Genomic DNA, 18,888 nt, shown 5'->3' on the forward strand with positions numbered 1-18,888 from the left:
ATATGTTGGCTGATATGTTATCAAGACATTACACAATGGAAATCCCAGCATTGGGTTGTTTTGAAGCCTGCAGACATGGTTTGCTGTTTAAACAAACATACACCACCAAGGCTTATCTTTGAAACTGGGCCGATTGTTTACCTTACCGGTTGTTTATCTTGTTTAGACCTCATGCTGCCATTTGTTTGTTTGTTTGAGACATGAATGATTTTAACTGGCTAAGGACAGGCAGTACTCCTCCCTCTGCAGCCAATCAGTCCAAAGAGAGGACTGGCGGTCATAGTTATATCAGCTCTACAGCAAGCCACAACTTTTTTACAATCACCAGCTACAGACAGAGTGTCAGCGGGCAGCTTACTTTTGAAGACATTTTAATACATTGCTATCTTTCTGAACATCCTATGATGGCACCAATTCTATTAAACTGCATGGGGACGGATCCCAAGGAATATATCAAGTGAGTATCCATACTCCGAATTAGATTTTTCTTAGCCTATTATTTGTCACTTCCCTTCAAAAAGTAGTCTATTTTTTTTTTGGTTTTCTTTTTACCATTTGAACCTCAGCATCCATATTTTAGAGGGAACTTTAGCCAAAAATCTACACCCTCACAATGTGTAGCATTGCGACACGTGAGTTTGTAGATATGTTGTTTTGGGAAAATAGATTTGGCGTAGATGGAAAAAAGTATAGAGCCAACTCAGATCCGCTTTACTGCAAGAGCCTGTCTGGATTCCCAATGCCAAGTTTCCAATGTGACATTCTCTTTAGATGTACACACTACAGAAACATCTGGAGAGTTCATATAACTTTAGTGTAAAATGGACTTGTATTTTGCTGTGCTTTGACATATTCTGACATATTCTACTATGCTGTGTCAAAGACAACAGGTCCAGGTACAAAATCCCCATTTGATTACAATGGAAGAGGATATTCTCTACCACTTCAGCCTGAGCACCAAGACCCACAATTTTCCTGAGATGTTTGGAGATATCAAGGTTTGTGAGAGAGAGTGCGAAAACATGAAATATGTTTCAAAGTATCTCCAGCAGAAATCCTAGAAATCTCTCTGTCTCTCATAGTTTGTGTGTGTTGGTGGAAGTGCAAATCGGATGAAAGCCTTTGCCCAGTTCATGCACCAAGAGTTGGGTCTGCCGGGCAACAGGGACGAAATTAGTGATATCTGTGAGGGAACAGATCGCTACTCGATGTACAAAGTAGGACCAGTGCTCTCTATCAGCGTAAGTATTGCAATGCAGTTTTTCCACATAATAGTGACATCCATTGCTCGGACATACTTGCATGCTCATGTTCAAATCAGTGGTCATTTCAACAGGATTATGTTGTGAAATGATCAATCGTGTGACTCCTGTTATAAACAGTCAATGTAAAGTTGTGTGATTTGCTATGTGTTGGATTTTAACATAATTGCTGTTTCTTCTTTCCAGCATGGCATGGGTGTCCCATCCATTTCCATCATGCTCCATGAGATGCTCAAACTGCTGCACCATGCCCGTTGTTATGATGTGGTCCTCTTTCGCCTCGGAACATCTGGCGGAGTTGGTAAGAACATTGCTTCATCTGTTTCAGTCTTGGGGGTAACTAACTGGGGGGTGGGATACACATTATATACAATATTTCTAATTATACAAATTAGAAATAACCAATTACTTTCAGAAACCTAAACTGCAGTTTGTCTACCATTCACTATTTATTTGATTAAAATAATAAAATAAAAAATATATATACCCTAGTATATACCCTGCACAAACAGAGTAGCTGAGTGGTTAGTGAACCCGCCTAGGGAGCCAGAGGCCCTGGTTGCCCCAGGTACGATTCCAGGTCAGGCCAGCAAATGTGTCGATGATATGAAATTTGTCCCTGAGCAAGACTCTTAACCCCTAATTGCTCACAGGCCCTCATTGGAAACAAGACCGCAAGGACTTTCATGAACGGACCTGTTAAAGGAAGACTGCCAAAAAGCATTTTATATCAATAGTTGTGACCTTATTCTCCATTACTCTCTTCTATTTAGTAAACTATCTTGTCATTATGTGGAGTGAAAGTAATGTTAAATATGCTAGTATAATGCATTAGTTTGCAATGGAAGTCACTGAAAGTAATATAGCTCATTGTTACTTTTTAATTAAAGCAATACCTAATATATTAGTAGTTTGCATGCCTTTTTCCAAGTAAACTTGAGTAGAAAAAGGTATTCTGAATCCCACTGGGTCTGGATACCGTACAGATACAAGCACTGTGGACACAACACCATGTCAATTATCTTCTTGATGTTCTCCCCTCTTAGGTCTGGCTCCAGGGACAGTAGTGATCACAGACAAAGCGGTGGACTACGCCTTCAGGGCTCAGTTTGAGCAGGTGGTTCTGGGTAAGGTGATCACCCGGAACACTCAGCTGGACGATGGTGTTGCCAAAGAGCTTATACAGTGCTCCTCAGAGCTCCAAGACATTCCAACAGTGATAGGGAACACCTTGTGCACCCATGACTTCTATGAAGGTAAACAGCACCTCCTCTCTCTCTCACACACTCACACGCACGCACGCACGCGCACACACACACACAATCCATTTGTAAAATTACACAACATGGAGAGCTAATTTAACACTCAGAGTTCAATAATTAACACTCCAGACTTTACCATGCATAGAGTGATCCACTTGCCTCTCTGGTGGATAACATATTGACCTAACCTCTGCTGTGTCTCCAGGACAAGGCCGACTTGACGGGGCACTCTGTTCCTTCTCACTTGAAGAGAAACTAGAGTACCTGAGGAAAGCCCACGAGGCCGGAGTGAGGAACATTGAAATGGAGTCCACAGTGTTCGCTTCAATGTGTGCAGTCTGTGACCTCAAAGGTATTTTCTTCACATTGCTACTTAATCACTTGAACCCTAAGCGTCTCTATTCTTGGCATGACATAATAGGTGAACATTTGGCAAGAAATGCAGATCTACAAGCTCACAACGTGTCGCTACGCAACATATTGTGAGCTTGTAGAAATTTGGTGTAGATGGAAAAAAAGAGGGTACCTAGTGTAGACCCCTGGGGGAAGTATATAGGGTTTAAGTAGTTAACCACGCAGAGGCATCACCACTACTGACAGGACAACCTGTTTACAAATAGAATCAAATGGATAAGGATCCAAGGTTCCAATTGTACATTCTATGATTTGAATAAACACTGAGGATTTCACTGTGTAAGACAACAACATCTGGCCTGTTTAACAGTATCATGTTATTGGTTCAAGTTACTGACATCTTGTTTTTCTTGATTCCTCAGCGGCCGTCATCTGCGTGACGTTGTTAAACCGCTTAGATGGAGACCAGATCACCACACCTCATGATGTTCTGGTCGAGTACCAGAAGAGACCTCAGGTCCTGGTGTCCCACTTCATCAAGAAACGCCTAGGACACATTATCTAAGTTCCCCACCCTTAACTCTAACCACCTCCCCCAGCCTTAACTCGACATGTATCTCCCCAGCAATGGGGTGAATTCAAGAGACGTTGTCATTATAGTGCTGTAAGAAACAACAACAGAATGTATATAGCAATGACTGACGAATATGTAGATAATATGTAGATATATGTAGATAGTTAATATGTTCATATGTGCATTACTTAGTTCTGTACATGGTTACTGTAAGAAGAATGTTTGTGACTTATTTGAAGCTCAAATAATGTATGCTACTGTACTTACCTGTTATATATTGTATGTATATACATATATATTGTAATATATTTAATATTTTGCCTCTTATGTATGGAGCTATGAATGTCATATCATTAAAAGTAAATAAAATGTGTTCTATACATACAATATTAACTCCTGGTCTCTGATTTGATCAGAAATACTTGGGAATTACCTAGATGCATGCAGATGTTGCAGATAAAGTGGATCTTCCCACACTGTATTGAGCTGAAATTGCTTGAAGTACAAACGCATCAGCTGATAAATTACAGAATTAGCATTAACTTTCCAAATTTTACATCAGGTGATCAAGTGTACTTATGATTGAGTTTGTTAGATATAGCTTCTACTTGCGTTTGCTACATTAGGTTAATTGTATGGAATAATTGTAGTAAATCAGACATGGCTCCGGTGCACCCTAGCATTTAACATCAAAATAGTTCTGCCATCCACTACAGCTGACATGTACATATATGCTGTAGAAAATAAAATAATAATTCTGATTAATTCTAAATTGTAAGATTTATTTCCTCCTTCAAATATGTAGAAAAATTACAAGATACCCTAAAAAAGTGTAGAACATTCAATGGCAAATACAAAGATGAAGGTACATAATAGCACGGCCGGTTATTACATTTAGTTTAGGGGGGGCTAGTGAAAGTGAAAGCGAACTTTCGGAGCTGGCTATATATTTTGTTGTTAATAACGAGGCTACACTTGGTTGGTAAAGTCCAGATGACAAGAATATGACTAGGTTAGTGGAATTTATATTTAAGCAGTATTCCCTTTTTTTAAATGTTTCTTTTAATAAATAAAGCACTTTTAAACTGAAGATGATGGCCAATGTTGATGATAATTGAAAAAAATCAATTTATAATAATATCGTATCGATATCGTGAGTCCAATATCGTGTATCATATCGTGAAATTCGTGTATCATGACACCCCTATAACAAACCCTCACAGACAAAATTATCCCTAACAATTCATGACAGATAATCTGGCATCACATCTGTCAAAAGTATCCTTTGTTTTAATGTGTTTAAAAACCTTTCACCTTAAAAAAAATAAATCCTAATATTACGGCATTTTTATAAATTAATTTTGTTTATTCATATTTAGACTACTAGCCTTTGTGTGGATGTATGCAAATGGATTGAGCCTCCAGGTCCAATATTCCTACAATTGCTCCAAATTGCTACAAAACCTGTATTTCCAGTCATTTTGTGGCATAAACAAGAAGTTAAAGGATACAATGAAGTCTGATAATGATGTACCGTGCATGTTCACATCATGTATACTTTACATTACTTAAGACCATTTTTCAAATATTTAATTTTTTAACATTGTGGACAAAATAGCCAATTTTACATCAGGGTGCCCAGATGTCCCTCGTGCCAAACTATTCTGTATCCAATTTGAACATGCTTGTAGAACATATTTAAGGCCTAATTTCAACAATTGCTATTAAACCTGTGGATGTCATTATGGCAAAAAACAATAAGTTGAAGGGTACATTTTAGAGTTTCCAATCATGTATAGCCTACTTAACATTATTTCATACCATTTTCCAAAGCATACTTTCCTTATTAACTTTTTCACATTTTGCAAACAACTGTCAATCTGCAAAACATACACACAATACATATCTGGTGTATGGCTGAAGCGTTGCATTTCATTTCTTTGTGATTATGGTATGAATAGAACTTGTTACAACCATGTTACAGTAAGTGTGATGCAGTAGCCTAATGCAGGTGTAAGAACTGTTGTGTTTGTATAGACCGCCGAAGTCTGACGTCATTTACACATCCTTTGTTTGTCTACCTGGTTCGCAGTTTTCCACCCCCGTTCTGAATCCCATAGACGTATTTAATATCGCGTCAAATAAGAACTGTGTTCCAAAAATAAACAAATGACCACGGCGGGTTGACTCTTATGGATATGAAGCATCAACTGACGGTGAGAAAACGCTAATGTTACTTCCGCCAAATTAGTTACATTTTCGCCAGAAACAGACTGTATCAAATATAAGTGACTGACTATCATAAACTATACAGAACCTCCTCCCTGACAATAACGCCGACACGCGGTGTTTATTTTTGGACCACAATTCTTATATGAGACGATTCTAAGATGACCCAATGTTATTCTCCATAGAGAAATTACTTCCGCAAACCTGGGGATGAACGAGTGACGTCAGGACTTCGGTGCTCTATTGTGTTATAGGTATAACTGTGCCAAAATGCATAGCTTTCTATGCATTTCTGGGGTTTTGGGGGATTTGACCCCCCAACATTTTTTCCCTAGCTGTCCCTTATTTCAATTTCTGGGAGTTGACAACCCTAAGATAGATATAGATAATATATATATAGATATATAAACTGATATGATACTAGACAGACAGACAGACAGACAGACAGACAGACAGACAGACAGACAGACAGACAGACAGACAGACAGATCTATATCCAATATATACATTGTTCTCAATGATGACAGAGATTGTAGGGTTTTATCATGATACAAAAACAATATAATTTAACATTGCTACTAAGCAGCAGTAGAAAACAATTACATTATACTGTGCTGTCCAGTGAATACATCCAAACTGACACATTGCATTTTCACACACCTGTGAAGGTAAAATGTTACCAAATGCCATGTGCTACAAAAGATGAAGAAGCTTCTTAGCAAGAGTTGGATTAAGAATTCATGAATTCTGACTTAGTGTCCCGTCGCGGCGGTTTCGTGGGTTTGATACCAGACAAAACCTCTTTGGCATACTGGGTGTGGTGGAGGCCTGCTTCCCGAAGAGCCTGTTCCACCCGCACTCTTGGGTCAGACACAATCTAGAAAACAGATCAAGACATCATATAAGCCAATTCCTATATGCACAGACACAGTATGCAGTAAAAATGTAAAAAACTGACTCAGGCAATTTACCTTCATTCTGTCCATACTGCATTATTTCGCCTCTTATTACTATGGCCTATTTTTGTGTTTTTCTACAAATTCTACAGTAGAAGTTCATGGTCAAGGTAAACTTTATTGTCGACCACAAGAGAAATTTGGCTTTGGCTTCCACCCCTGCTGCAGCCCCACAAACGTACAAAAAACAGCAGCAGGAGCAGCAAGGGTTGCAACAGTGCAGCGCCACCGGAAGTGACCGTTTAGTGAGTTAGTGTTTGTTAGTGATTAATCTTTGGGGTTAGGTATTGGTTTGAGAGAAAGGTTTACCAAAGTCAAACATTGTTGTGATCAGCCTTACATAAGTGACTTGCATAATTTCACCCCAGTGTGTGATATGTCAGTCTCGCAGAAGAAGCCAAACGATATCCAGCGCTGCACACATCACTCCGTGTTCTTGTTGTTTGCACTTATGCACCTACAGGTATAGTACCAATGTCTATGTGCACATCTGTATCATAACCAATGAGCAATGCCACACAACATTTCAATGTACCTGTATGAGTGAGTGACAAATAAATCCTCTTGATTCTTGATTCAATACTATTGCTATGTATAACTGTCTGTGCAATAGATCAGTGGTTCTCAAACGTTTTCATGTCAAGGACCCCCAAAATTATATGTATTTGTGCCTGGACCACTGGCGTAGCGGTCCAGGCACCTAGGCTCAGTGTAGCCTGACAGCGTGTCGCGGGTTCGAGTCCCAATCCCGACAGCCTAAACTACATGTCACTCCCCATCTCTCTCTCCCCATTTCCTGTCAGCCTACTGGCATAAAAGCCCCCAAAAAAATATATATAAAAAAAAATAGCAGGTGTACAAGTGTCTGTGCAATAGATCAGTGGTTCTCAAACTTTTTCATGTCAAGGACCCCCAAAATTATATGTATTTGGCTGCGGACCACCATCTCAAAAAATATTTTGTGCCAGGGATTTTTCAAAAATAGCAGATCTACAAGCTCATAGCAGATATGTTCACAGTGCTCATACTGCTCACACCTGGTCCTACATTATTTATGTTTATACTTCCATTAACATTTATATTATAGTTTATACTTTTCCCCCTCCCATCTGCTGTATATGTTCTTTTTTAAATTCTATATAAAAGTAATGCATCAAGTCAAATTCCTACTTAGCTAGGTAGCTTGCAGACATACTGTGGGGGAAACGGCCACCAGATTGCAGATTGCGGCATGATTGGTGATGTGAAGTCATGAGAACACAAGGTAAAGGTTGATTCTAGGCCTCGCAATAGCTCACTTGGGTGTCTGTGTACGTGTTGATGCTATACAGAGGTTTGTGCAGCACAAACTCCTCCTGCTCGAGACGCTGTCGGCACCTCCAGGCCTCAGTGTGTCCCATCATCCTCCCTGGGTCTGCCTCTGCCACCACCGCCACCTGAAATGAATAAGAAAGCGTTCAATATTGTGACATTATCGTTGATACCACACTGTCTTCTCACTTTCCGCCAAAAGGTGGCAGTGGCACCCCAATTCAGCCTGGAAGAGTCTCTCAGTGTGGCAAGTGAACTGAATCAGTGCAGGTGAAAAGGTTAAGGGTTTATAATGGCCCACCTGATTCCTGAGAGCCTCCAGACGATGCTGCCTCTGCTCCTCTTCTTTGAGGCAGTCCAGCTGTCGAGCCTCCCTCTCCTCCTTGCGACGCTGCAGCATCCCCTCCCGAAACTGCACCCTAAGGGGCCGCAGAGAAGAAGAGGACATGAGACCTACATCGGCCCTTCTGCGTCCTTCCACCACTCGCCATCACCAACTATCTCTCCTGACACATCATGCCCCCCAGGCTGTGGAGGCATTTATGAATTTGCCAGACTACAGCTCCTCTCCCATTGACCATCCTCATCTCGCTCTTGGCCCATTTTCACCGGCCTGAGCTGCCGGTCTCATCGTCATAATCTATCATGTTGGTGGAGAAAATGGATTTGACTCTACGGAAGGGATGAACTGTACAGAGTCAGAAACACCTTTCTTATTTCCACAAGCAAGGTCCATCTAAGGCAGCTAACCATCCTGGCTAGAGATTTCTTTATTTTAAATCAATACACCCACAAGTCAAAGGCTAAATAAATTAATGTTTCATGCGCTATGAAGGAGGTTGCCGTAGTACTGCCTGGGTTCTCCTTTAGCAACCTTGACGCAGTATAAGCTGCAACTGAAGCGGCAGGTCCCGGTGGTGCAACGCTCACCTCTCCTTATCTTGCAGAGCCTGCTCTTCCATGACGGCCCTCAGCTGGGCGAGTCTCTCCTGGTCCCTCTTCTCCAGTTCCTCCCTCCTCCTCTGCTGCTTTAAATAAAAGTGCCTAACCTGAGGAGAAGACAAACATTCGCAAAGATTGACAACGAAAGGTTAACGACAACAATAACAGCGGCGGCGCTCCCTGTGTGGAGTCGGCTCTGGAGGAACTTAAAGATCTTCACGTCCTATTGATTCTGACAGCACCGAAATCAGATAGGAGTAAATAGAGAGAATGAGATGATATTTCATTGTCTGCCAGGCCCATTGTGCCAAATTATATGGAATCCAATGCCGCCTAAATGCTCTCATTAATCAGAGAGCATCTCAGGTTGCACATGCTCTCCTGCCAGAACCCCTGAGGACGGAGTTAATTAAATGGACACAGAAGCACTCCAGTTGCCTACACACTCCAGCACAAAGAAACATTAACAGATTAACACATTTAAATTTTTAAAATAGGATACCAAAGATACCATAAAACTTTAAAAAGTTTATTACAATCTGTGGGGTTGTTTAAAATGTTTAAAAGAGACCACCAAGTCCTCTAAAGTCTAAACATTGTAAATAAACCACACATAAGTTATGTAAGCAAGTTTACATGGTAGCTCACTAATTAAATATTTGAATACTTCAAATGACAGCTGTTAGTCTTGCAAGCCACACGCTGAGAACTAAGGCTAAAAGGTGGAATTTCATTTTAGAAACAGCTTTGGATTAGTGGCTATTGCTGTGTTTTTGATGTACTTTGTAAATGTATCCATGCCCGGCTGGATGGTTTGTGAATGGAGGTTGAGAGATGTTACATGAAACAGCATAACATTCCAGGGAAGAAAACCCCCATCCCATAACGCTGATGACAACCCCCAAATGCACATCCTTACACACCATCAATCAATACAATAATAGTCATTGACATGACATGTGTTCACACATTCACTTGGCAGGTAATCCATTTGTCTCTGACAACACAGAGCAGCATAGGAATCCAGTGAATCATCACATTAAAACGAGTTTACGATTTACAATTATACCACAAAGAAGTGGATTGTTCCGCCAGGAACAACAAAGAATATGGTTGCTATTTTGAACACACATCATCCAAGGGTGTATGTAACAAAAGCAGTAAGGGGGATTAAATAAACTAGAGAGGCAATGCAAGTCGGGAACGATGCAAGTTGGAAATGCATGCCCCACCCAGTTATGCAACACCCACTGCCACAACTTACAGAGTACCCGTTGTACCTGTCGGTCTGTCTGTGCCCCTTTTATGCCCATATGGAGATTTCTGTATCTGTCTGTCTGTGGCCCTTTTATGCCCATATATGGAGTTCAAATATGGAGTCCAGGCCAGTCTATGATGTCATGTTGATGACATCAGAGTACTCCATATATGGGTATTTGAGGATCTATCTATGTTGTTTTTGGCCGATCCGATCGACTTCCCACTTTGAGCATCACTCCCTCGGGTCCTCGGCGATACACACACAAAGTTCAGTCGGGTGGTTCTCGAGATACGCTGGTGTGACACTCACACGCAGAGATATCGTGAATTTAAAGTAGTATGTGGGTGTGTATTGTGAGAATTGTTCATTCTGAACCCTAATTTGTGGGCTTCATGGTAATAATAATAATACATAGTCAGATTTATATAGTTATTTTCTATCTACTCAAAGTCTTTTTACATGGGAAATATGTCTTAAAGTAAAAACAGTAGAAACAGGGTGGGGGTCTTAAGAGGTGGGTTTTGAGGGCAGTTAATGGGTTTACTTTGTCCTTCTGCTGTGACCTGAAGGCTGCTTCTCTCTCCTGTTCCCTCATCATCCTCTCCTCCTCTTCCTCCCGTCGTCTTTCCGCCACCGCCGCCTCCAGCCTTGCCACTTCCTCCTGCTGGGCACGCCACTGCTGCAGCTACACATGTGAACACACAGGGTTTCACAGATGTAAATGGTAACAGATGACTAATTACGTGCAAGTTAATTGTAATCAGTAACCTAAGAAGTAATGCAATCTAATTACCGTGGGTACTTTGAATTACCCCAAAATCAATAGAATACGCTGTAGATTCAAGTAGTCCAAAGGTTACTGAAAGTAATCACACACACACACAGACACACACACACACAAACAAAACAGGTTATTGTCCATCAGTGGCACAGGAAGGCATCCAGCTGAGTTTCAGTGCCATTGTGCCATTGTGCCGTTGTGCCACTGTGCCACAGTGCGGTGTGAGCGTTTGATGGAGCCGTTAAAACAGCCTCTCAAACACCTTGCTTGAACGGCAGCAGAGGCTGTTCCCCGTGGTCCACCAACCCTTCAACAAACAACACTTCCTTGTCAAGAAACACTGTCACACATGGGAGTATTAGTCTATGCACAAATACACTTACACACAGTACAGACTTATATAATAGGTTGGTCAGTTCAGTAAAGATTCTTATTTAATAGGATGACGAAATCCAATCTAGAAATGTTTCAATGGGTACCTGAGGCCGATTCTACAAATGCCTTCGAAATCAGTAGCTCTCAAACCTTCAATATCAATTTTTTTTCCAAGAATAGCAAGTGTGCCTGGACCACTGGCGTGGCGGTCCAGGCACCTAGGCTCAGTGTAGCCTGACAGCGTGTCGCGGGTTCGAGTCCCAATCCCGACGGCCTTTGCTACATGTCACTCCCCATCTCTCTCTCCCCATTTCCTGTCAGCCTACTGTCCTGTCAATAAAGGCATAAAAGCCCCAAAAATATATATATAAAAAAATAAAAGAATAGCAGGTGTACAAGCTCGCAGCGCGGCACAAATCTGAGCTTGTATATCTGCTATTTTTGAATAGCCAATGCAAAGATCGAAAATGACAGACGCTTTCCCGGTTTTAATGGTGAACATTTTTTTAAATGTTCAAACATTTTCATTAAAAAAAAATATATATATATATAAAAATAGCAGTTCTACATTCTTTTGGGAATGCAATGCAATTTATTGTTGTAACACACACACACACACACACACACACACACACACACACACACACACACACACACACACACACACACACACACACGCACACACACGTATGAACAATCAACCAGTTGTTTGGAGGCGTGAGTGACAGTTATGCAGCGGGGTCCCTGCGGCATGGTGTGTATTGAAGTGTTGCATTTCAACCAGCCAGGCACATTCACAGATCTATCAGCGGAAAGCTTTAGCAGCCCCACAGGACAGAGCTGCGCATTAACATGGCCTAGCACACATTAGCACCGTCCAGCAGCGTCATCAAATCAATCATGCATGGTGCCTAGCTGACAACTAGCTTCCCTGTTGTTTAACCACTTAAACTCTATATACTTAGTTGTATTGTCAAATAGCAAAAATAGCTGATCTACATGTTGACAACACGTAGCTTGTACATCGGCTATTTTGCTGATTGTCGGCCTTTCCATGCCCAGAATAGGAACACTAGTGTCCTGTGTTATGTGATTAAAAGGGGTCAATCCTTCAATGAGTGCTGGCGATGGGTAATGTTTACTTCAGATAGTTGAATAGTTTACCCATGTCAGGGTACAGTTGTGAATATAGAGATAGTTAATTTGTGTATACATAGCAGTTTGCATAGATTACAGTCTTTCAGAGCTTTGTCTTCCTCTGTGTCCCTGTGCTACAGAGTACATGTAAGGTCATCAATGTTGGCTCTTGCACGGCATACAAGACTGAAATTAGGGTTGAGTGAAATCTCCGAAACAAGTCTCTTGAGTCATCCGGCTTAAATCATTGCATTGACATGCAAGTCTATGTCTATGTCTAGACTATAGTCCAAAGTCACTAAAAAAAGTTCTAAAATAAGTCTAAAATCCACAACTGTGTTGTGTGAGTAGAATGGTGCATCTGTGTTTGTTGTGATTTAGTCCCTGCGCCAACATTAAAATGTAAAAGTTTTCAATAAAGGATTTCTTATGTTTTTGCATGATTTAACATCATTAAACTATGAGCTGCAGGATCAAAACATAGCCATAACACTATGAGACATGATTTCCATCGACTATGGTGACGCTCCGAATACAGTACAGTATGTTAATATAATGAATTAATGTTGCATGGTTAGCCCGCAGTGCATCATGCTGATTTCAGCATGTGAATTCTATGACTCATTTATTCTGCCATGGTCACAAGAGCCATATGCATACTGTACATCTGAATGGGATATTATAGGATATGTATTTGGGGGAGGGGGAAAAAACACGTCTTAGAAAAATCCATTATGGTAAGTTCTGCTTCTCCAACTTAAAAATAAAATAAAAAAACTTAATTGAGTGTGATATAGTATCAGGTTCGTAAATTCAATTGTCTTTATGCTATGATGCACTGCAGTGTGGTAATGTGTTTTCATTAAACAACAGATTGTGTTAAATGACAAAAGAATAAGGATTTAAGAAACATTACCATATGAGCCACACAGTGCAATGTGGTTTCCCTAACTTGAGTTTGAAATTAAGCATTTGCAATATATAAGCAAGTAAAAACAGCAAGCATAGGATTGTATTCATGGTACAGTATGTCATGTTCAGTATACAAAATATAAAAGATTATTGATACTTAAACAATTATCAAGAGAAAACAGTGTGTATAAAATCAATACCAAATGTATTTGACACCACTTCTTAAATGGTTTTCATGGATGGATTCTTTGTTGCTCAATCAGAAGAAGGTTAGAAATCATAGCAGAGAATGTCTGTTGATTTTTCTCCCACCAATAAACCCTGGATAACTAGCCCTAAAATTACACCATCAATCAAGTTCTGCCTTGGCCCAGATAAGATAGCTTCATGTTTCATGCTGGAAACCTAAAGAGATGGGGTATATAAACAACCTATGTGTGTGCGTGTGCGTGTGTGTGCGTGTGTGCGTGCGTGTGTTTGTATTGCACACACAATACTTTAGCTTTGCATTTGAGGCTGGAAATGTAAGAGGTGGTATATGGCCTATATGGTCACGTGCACAGTTTGTGCCCCTCACTTTGAGCACAGAGCACATTAAATGATATTTTCTTAAGTTTTCCTTAATTTTTATGCAGTGAGCGAGTCTTTTTCAGCCAGTTTTCCTCCAGTTTGTGCATGCAAACACACGGTGGGGAGGCGCACAAAATATTTTTTGGGGGATATAGAAATTGGTGTGAGAGAGGTAGCATGTGAAGTTTTATACTTTATACATTATACAAACTTCACATCTGTCTCTTTCTTTTTAATTCCCATGTACACAATAAGCCATTTTGTGAACACGTTTTTGGGCCGCCTCAGGGCATGTAGTAATCTGAAACTGAATTTAAAACTGAAGTATTGAAGAAGAAACTGAAGTATCGTCAGATGGCAAGCTCAGTGTCGTGTAGCCATGCCCTCGTCTCTGGTCCCACATGGAAGAGGCCGGCTTCTGAAGGTGGTCTGTATAGGGGGAAAGTGAAATTATATGTTTGTCAGTCTGCTGAGACTTGCCGCACTCGCATGCTGTGCTGTCTTCCAAGCCACACTTCTTCATAGATGATTTGAAGCGGCCGACCCCTGTACGTAGGCAATTCAGCAGGGTCCATTGCCGGCATCTCCCAGGTCCCAGATGTAGTGTTGACCCGGCCATCTCCCACTCTTGTTTCCAAGATGCCATGCGTTTATAGACAGATCCTCAGGGATAGAATGGATCTCTTGTGCCTCCTTATTGTGGGGATGGTGGGACTTGAGTCTGCTTGGAGCTGCTGCTATCGTTGTGGTGTCATGCAGGATGTGCCAGTCATGTTTTTGGGACGCGATGGTGTCACCGGGCACCTGGAGTTGGTTGCCGGTCTGCCACGCCTTGTGACTATACTGGAGTGGGTGTAGTCGATGAACTCAACGACCCAAGTCCACCTGGCCCTGCAGGTGACGTCCAGCCTCTGGAGTAGTGCTGCTGCAGTCGTGTCCACTTTGTCTCTGGAGCCAGCCCGCTGGTGGTCACGCAGGGGCGGCTGCACTCCTGTTCCCAGCCCGGGATGTAGCTCTTGTTATAGCCATGCGGCATAGTTTTCTTTGCTGCACCTTGGAGGGTCTTACAGTAGGCTACGTACGCAGCTTCCACATCAGCAGCTGCTGCATCTGGGAGAGGCTGTTCTTTCTGTCCCTGACTGCCAGTCGTTTGCTGTGAATGTGAAGTCATCTATACAAGAAGTCTGATGGATTAATTTTATGTCAGAGATGAGAGAGCACAAAGAGAATAAAACACTCATTATGTAGCCTACAGTCTACAGCATTTTGTCATCATAATCTCATTTTCTGTGAAATCTTTGACAACAGAAAATGGGCGCCTATTCTTTTTCATGGCAGCACAGAAAAAAAACACCCACTGTGTAAATGTCACAATGACGAAAGAATCGTATCCTTTTCTTTCTCAAAGGCTTTGTTAATGTATTTGTAAAGTAACTGTGATGTCTTCTGTCACTGAGGGTTGGACATTTTCCATTCCTGGTCATTTAGTGACAAATGAGTGACCACATCATACATAATCTCACTCAAAAATATTTCGCTTTAACAATTCTTGAGTGTTGCACTGTTACAGCTTGTGAAGTTAGTACTGTAAACACTAACACTAACAAGGGGGAGAGGACCTATTTCACCCACGCAATAACCTGGCCAATGCTGGGTACCGGAACTTGAACATGTTGCAGGCAAGCCAGGCAATGCTGAGCTTCGTATCAGGTTTTCTGCTTGTATCAGATCAAATTCAGTAAGGTAAGGGGCATAACTCAGGATTTTACAGTGTGCAGGTGGCATCAGGGGCGCTTCGGCAACTTCAGCAGCTGCCTCGGGCGCCACCTGCAGGGTGGGCACCGACCTCCCAAATAGTCCCTCCCAAGTGAGCATACTGCCGGTCTGTACCAATGAAAAAGGTCAAAGTCATCGGGGGCAGTTTTTAAAGAAGAGGCCATAGAGGAAGCAATGAGACAAAAGTACAGAGGTGGCCTCAGTGATATCAATACTAATAATACAACTTTATTGTGAAAGCAATTTTATCTCCCTCTTTAAAAACACAGCATGTGTTCTCCATTGTGCCTATACAGGGTGCCAGAACGTCCAGAAACGCCACATAGCATCCCACACAGCACCACTCAGCACCTGGGGAGGTGTTGCTTTCACCTAGTAGAGACTGTGATTACGTCAGGGAGAACATGTGGATCAGATACTGCATTGTACCTTAGCACACGTTAATATGTAACAGAGCTGTTGATACCACAAAGTCCTCCGGGGGAAACAGGCACGGAGAAAACAAACTTTTGTAATGGATGACAGATCATTTTCTTGTACGGAGGCTTTTTCTTTTTTAACTATATCTCACTTCATTTCTCGTTGCCGTCACTGTACTGGCCAACTCAGCCTCTTCCCACCTGAGTGCATCGCTACAAAGTGTCATAAACAAAATGCTTCATTCGGCGATGTGAAATGTACAATAGCTCATCAAACATGTCTGAGAGAGTGAGACATCTGTGGGAGGCTAAATAAATACCACTGCGGAGGATTTGGGTTTTTTCAGAGTAACCATGGTAATTTCTTCACAATGGCTAGAATTAAAAGCCTAGAACAAAGATAGCCAATTACAATACCTACGATTTACCACCAATAATTACGGTTTCTTTCGCAGATATGATCCTGACAGTGGAGGAAGAGACTGTATGATTTTAGAAATTCAGTAATCTTCTCCTCCATTTTACTTCTTTACGATTACACACAGTCATTTGAATCTATCTTCTCTTTGTATAACCTTTCACTAAAAGCCCCCATAAAGTTCAATAGCAACAGCTGTGTGAGGATACATCTGTGTCCATATTATAGATGGATCCATGCACAGCAGCTACAGCCATCTGTGCAGGTCCCAAAGGTTATCGGTCAGAGCTCAAGTCTTGGCCTGTGGGACAGACTTGCCCTTCAAAGCAGAGAGGTTCAAACTGGCTCTGGCACACCATTTAAACTGGGGTTCCTAACACGGCATATAATGTGCCCTAGAAGGGGAACAGTTAGCATCGCACAGTCCTGTTCCTGATGAGGTCAGTCTGAGGTCAGCTTGCACAAAAACGAATTTCACCCACTGTTTTACACCTGTAAACCTGTGATGTGACAATAAAGATGATTCTGATTCTGATTCTGTCCAAACTAGGCCCTCACCTCCACGATAACCTCCTCTCTGGCCCCAGCTTGGCAGACAGGAGGTGAGATGAGGAGGGAGGCTGGACATCAGCATGTATCTCTGGAACAGAAACTTTCATGTGTGTTGGCACATTGTGGCAACATTTCAAGAACATTGTAACCTGGCGCGCACAATAATCACAGCGTCACACTTCTGCCCTCCATGTCCTCCTGGATCTCCACTATCTCCTCCATTTAAAGCAAACATTTGAAAGGATAGTGCAAGGGAAAAAACTAAAAACATAAACACTATGAGGCACATTTGACTGCTGTCACTGGTCAGGTGAACCTATTCATAGTTAACTGTTACTGTACTTACTGATGTTGTATGAATCATATCATGGTCAAGTCTATCTGGCAATGCTGCACCATGGTAAAACCAATGTTTGCTATAGTCACAGTTATATTAATTTGTCATTTCACACTAAAATTGTATTTATCTGTCAAGCTGCACTGTGCATATAGAGTTATGACAGCATTTTGACAGAGTTCTAAATGAAATGAAAGGACTTTTCTTCTTCTGGAGGACAGTGACTTGCCAACAGCAGCACCATCCACTGCCAAAATCATACAGTTCACATAATGCAATCAGAATGCAATAAAAGCATGGTTGATGTGAGAGGTGGTCAATAAATCATGATCAACTCTGGGATGCTACAGGAGACAGAGGCAGCAGCTGCAAAAACAAAACATTAGCAGAGAGGCAGATTGAATGGAAGGAGAATCCATCTTATCCTCTGGACGCGTCACTGTGCTGCCATGATAAAGGCACTGAAACGAAAGATTGGCTGGAAACAGACTTCCATCTGGGACCCTATATACACACACACACACACACACACACCCCCCCACACACACACCCCCCACACACACACACACACACACACACACACACACACACACACACACACACACACACACACACACACACACACACACACACACACACACACACACACACACACACAAATATGCATGCATGTGTGCACTTCCTTTATCTATATATACCTATATCTCTCTCACACACGTGTGTGAAGGTTGAAAGTTTGGTGTCTTGGGGCTGAAACATGGTTCACTTCAGACAATTAAAGAAGTGAATTTATATTTTACAGATCAGGTGTTCTCCAAATGACACAAATTCAGCTCTGATTGACTACAGTGCATGGATACACATTGAGGCCAAGTGGTTGTCAATTCAGCTGAATGCCGTCTCATGTTCCAAGCATTCCTGTTTGCATTGCATAAAGTGTATAAAACTGTACATCCGTATACTTTTATATTTATATTGACAGTGTCTCTTGCGCTGCACTAGGCAAGATGATTGTATAGGGTGTATGCGTCTGTATACTTTATTTATATTTGTTGAAGGTGTATTTATTGTGATGATGTGATGTTATTCTTCTGTACCTATTGTACTTCTTGTCCTTATCTGTAACTCGTATTGCTGTGTTGGCTCTGGCGCCTGAATTTCCCCCGCGGGATCAATAAAGGTATCTATCTATCTATTGGGGAGGGCTAACAAAATGTCCTGGCAACAACCCTGCTATTGCATTTCCTAACATTGTCGCTGTTGAACAGAAACCTTGTCCCTCCATTTTTTACCTGTTTATACTTATTTTTCTCATAAATTAATGGCCTATTTTATACTTCATCGTATGACAGTGTTGTGCAGAAGTAGCGAAAATAGCTGACCTCTAAGCTCACAGCGTGTAGCAATGCAACACGTGAGATGGTAGATCTGCCTATTTCTTTTACATTTTAGAAAAACTG

The 18,888-nt window shown here is 41.5% G+C and overlaps 2 protein-coding genes across 2 annotated transcripts in view; one reads left to right on the top strand and one right to left on the bottom strand.

Annotated features, from left to right (window-relative positions):
• The first annotated feature begins 331 nt into the window (after nucleotides 1–331).
• upp2 (uridine phosphorylase 2) lies at nucleotides 332–3,767 on the top strand. The gene is made up of 7 exons (XM_080413044.1): nucleotides 332–457; nucleotides 884–998; nucleotides 1,083–1,241; nucleotides 1,449–1,563; nucleotides 2,309–2,518; nucleotides 2,730–2,876; nucleotides 3,301–3,767. Exons 1-7 carry the CDS (start codon nucleotides 402–404, stop codon nucleotides 3,441–3,443), a joined length of 945 nt encoding a protein of 314 aa, XP_080269170.1. The 5' UTR covers nucleotides 332–401; the 3' UTR covers nucleotides 3,444–3,767.
• Nucleotides 3,768–6,411: 2,644 nt separating this feature from the next.
• The window catches only part of LOC308073337 (coiled-coil domain-containing protein 148-like), a gene marked incomplete at its 3' end in the record, with an annotated part of 31,908 nt that continues 19,431 nt past the window's right edge, over nucleotides 6,412–18,888 (bottom strand). The window contains exons 10-14 of the mRNA XM_080412212.1: nucleotides 10,696–10,836; nucleotides 8,879–8,997; nucleotides 8,250–8,367; nucleotides 7,936–8,073; nucleotides 6,412–6,558 (exon numbers count right to left, since the gene is read on the bottom strand). Coding sequence (XP_080268338.1) covers nucleotides 6,412–6,558; nucleotides 7,936–8,073; nucleotides 8,250–8,367; nucleotides 8,879–8,997; nucleotides 10,696–10,836 — 663 coding nt within the window. The remainder of the gene's footprint in view (nucleotides 6,559–7,935; nucleotides 8,074–8,249; nucleotides 8,368–8,878; nucleotides 8,998–10,695; nucleotides 10,837–18,888) is intronic.

Source organism: Gymnoscopelus braueri (assembly GCF_963280865.1).
Source record: "Gymnoscopelus braueri genome assembly, chromosome: 18".
Classification (NCBI taxonomy): Eukaryota; Metazoa; Chordata; class Actinopteri; order Myctophiformes; family Myctophidae; genus Gymnoscopelus; species Gymnoscopelus braueri.

Excerpts from the sequence above, each read along its gene's own strand:
- upp2 (XM_080413044.1), top strand. The coding sequence starts at position 402 with ATGATGGCACCAATTCTATTAAACTGCATGGGGACGGATCCCAAGGAA. Across the intron at positions 999-1,082 it reads AGATGTTTGGAGATATCAAG|TTTGTGTGTGTTGGTGGAAG; the intron begins GTTTGTGAGAGA and ends TGTCTCTCATAG. Across the intron at positions 2,519-2,729 it reads CACCCATGACTTCTATGAAG|GACAAGGCCGACTTGACGGG; the intron begins GTAAACAGCACC and ends CTGTGTCTCCAG.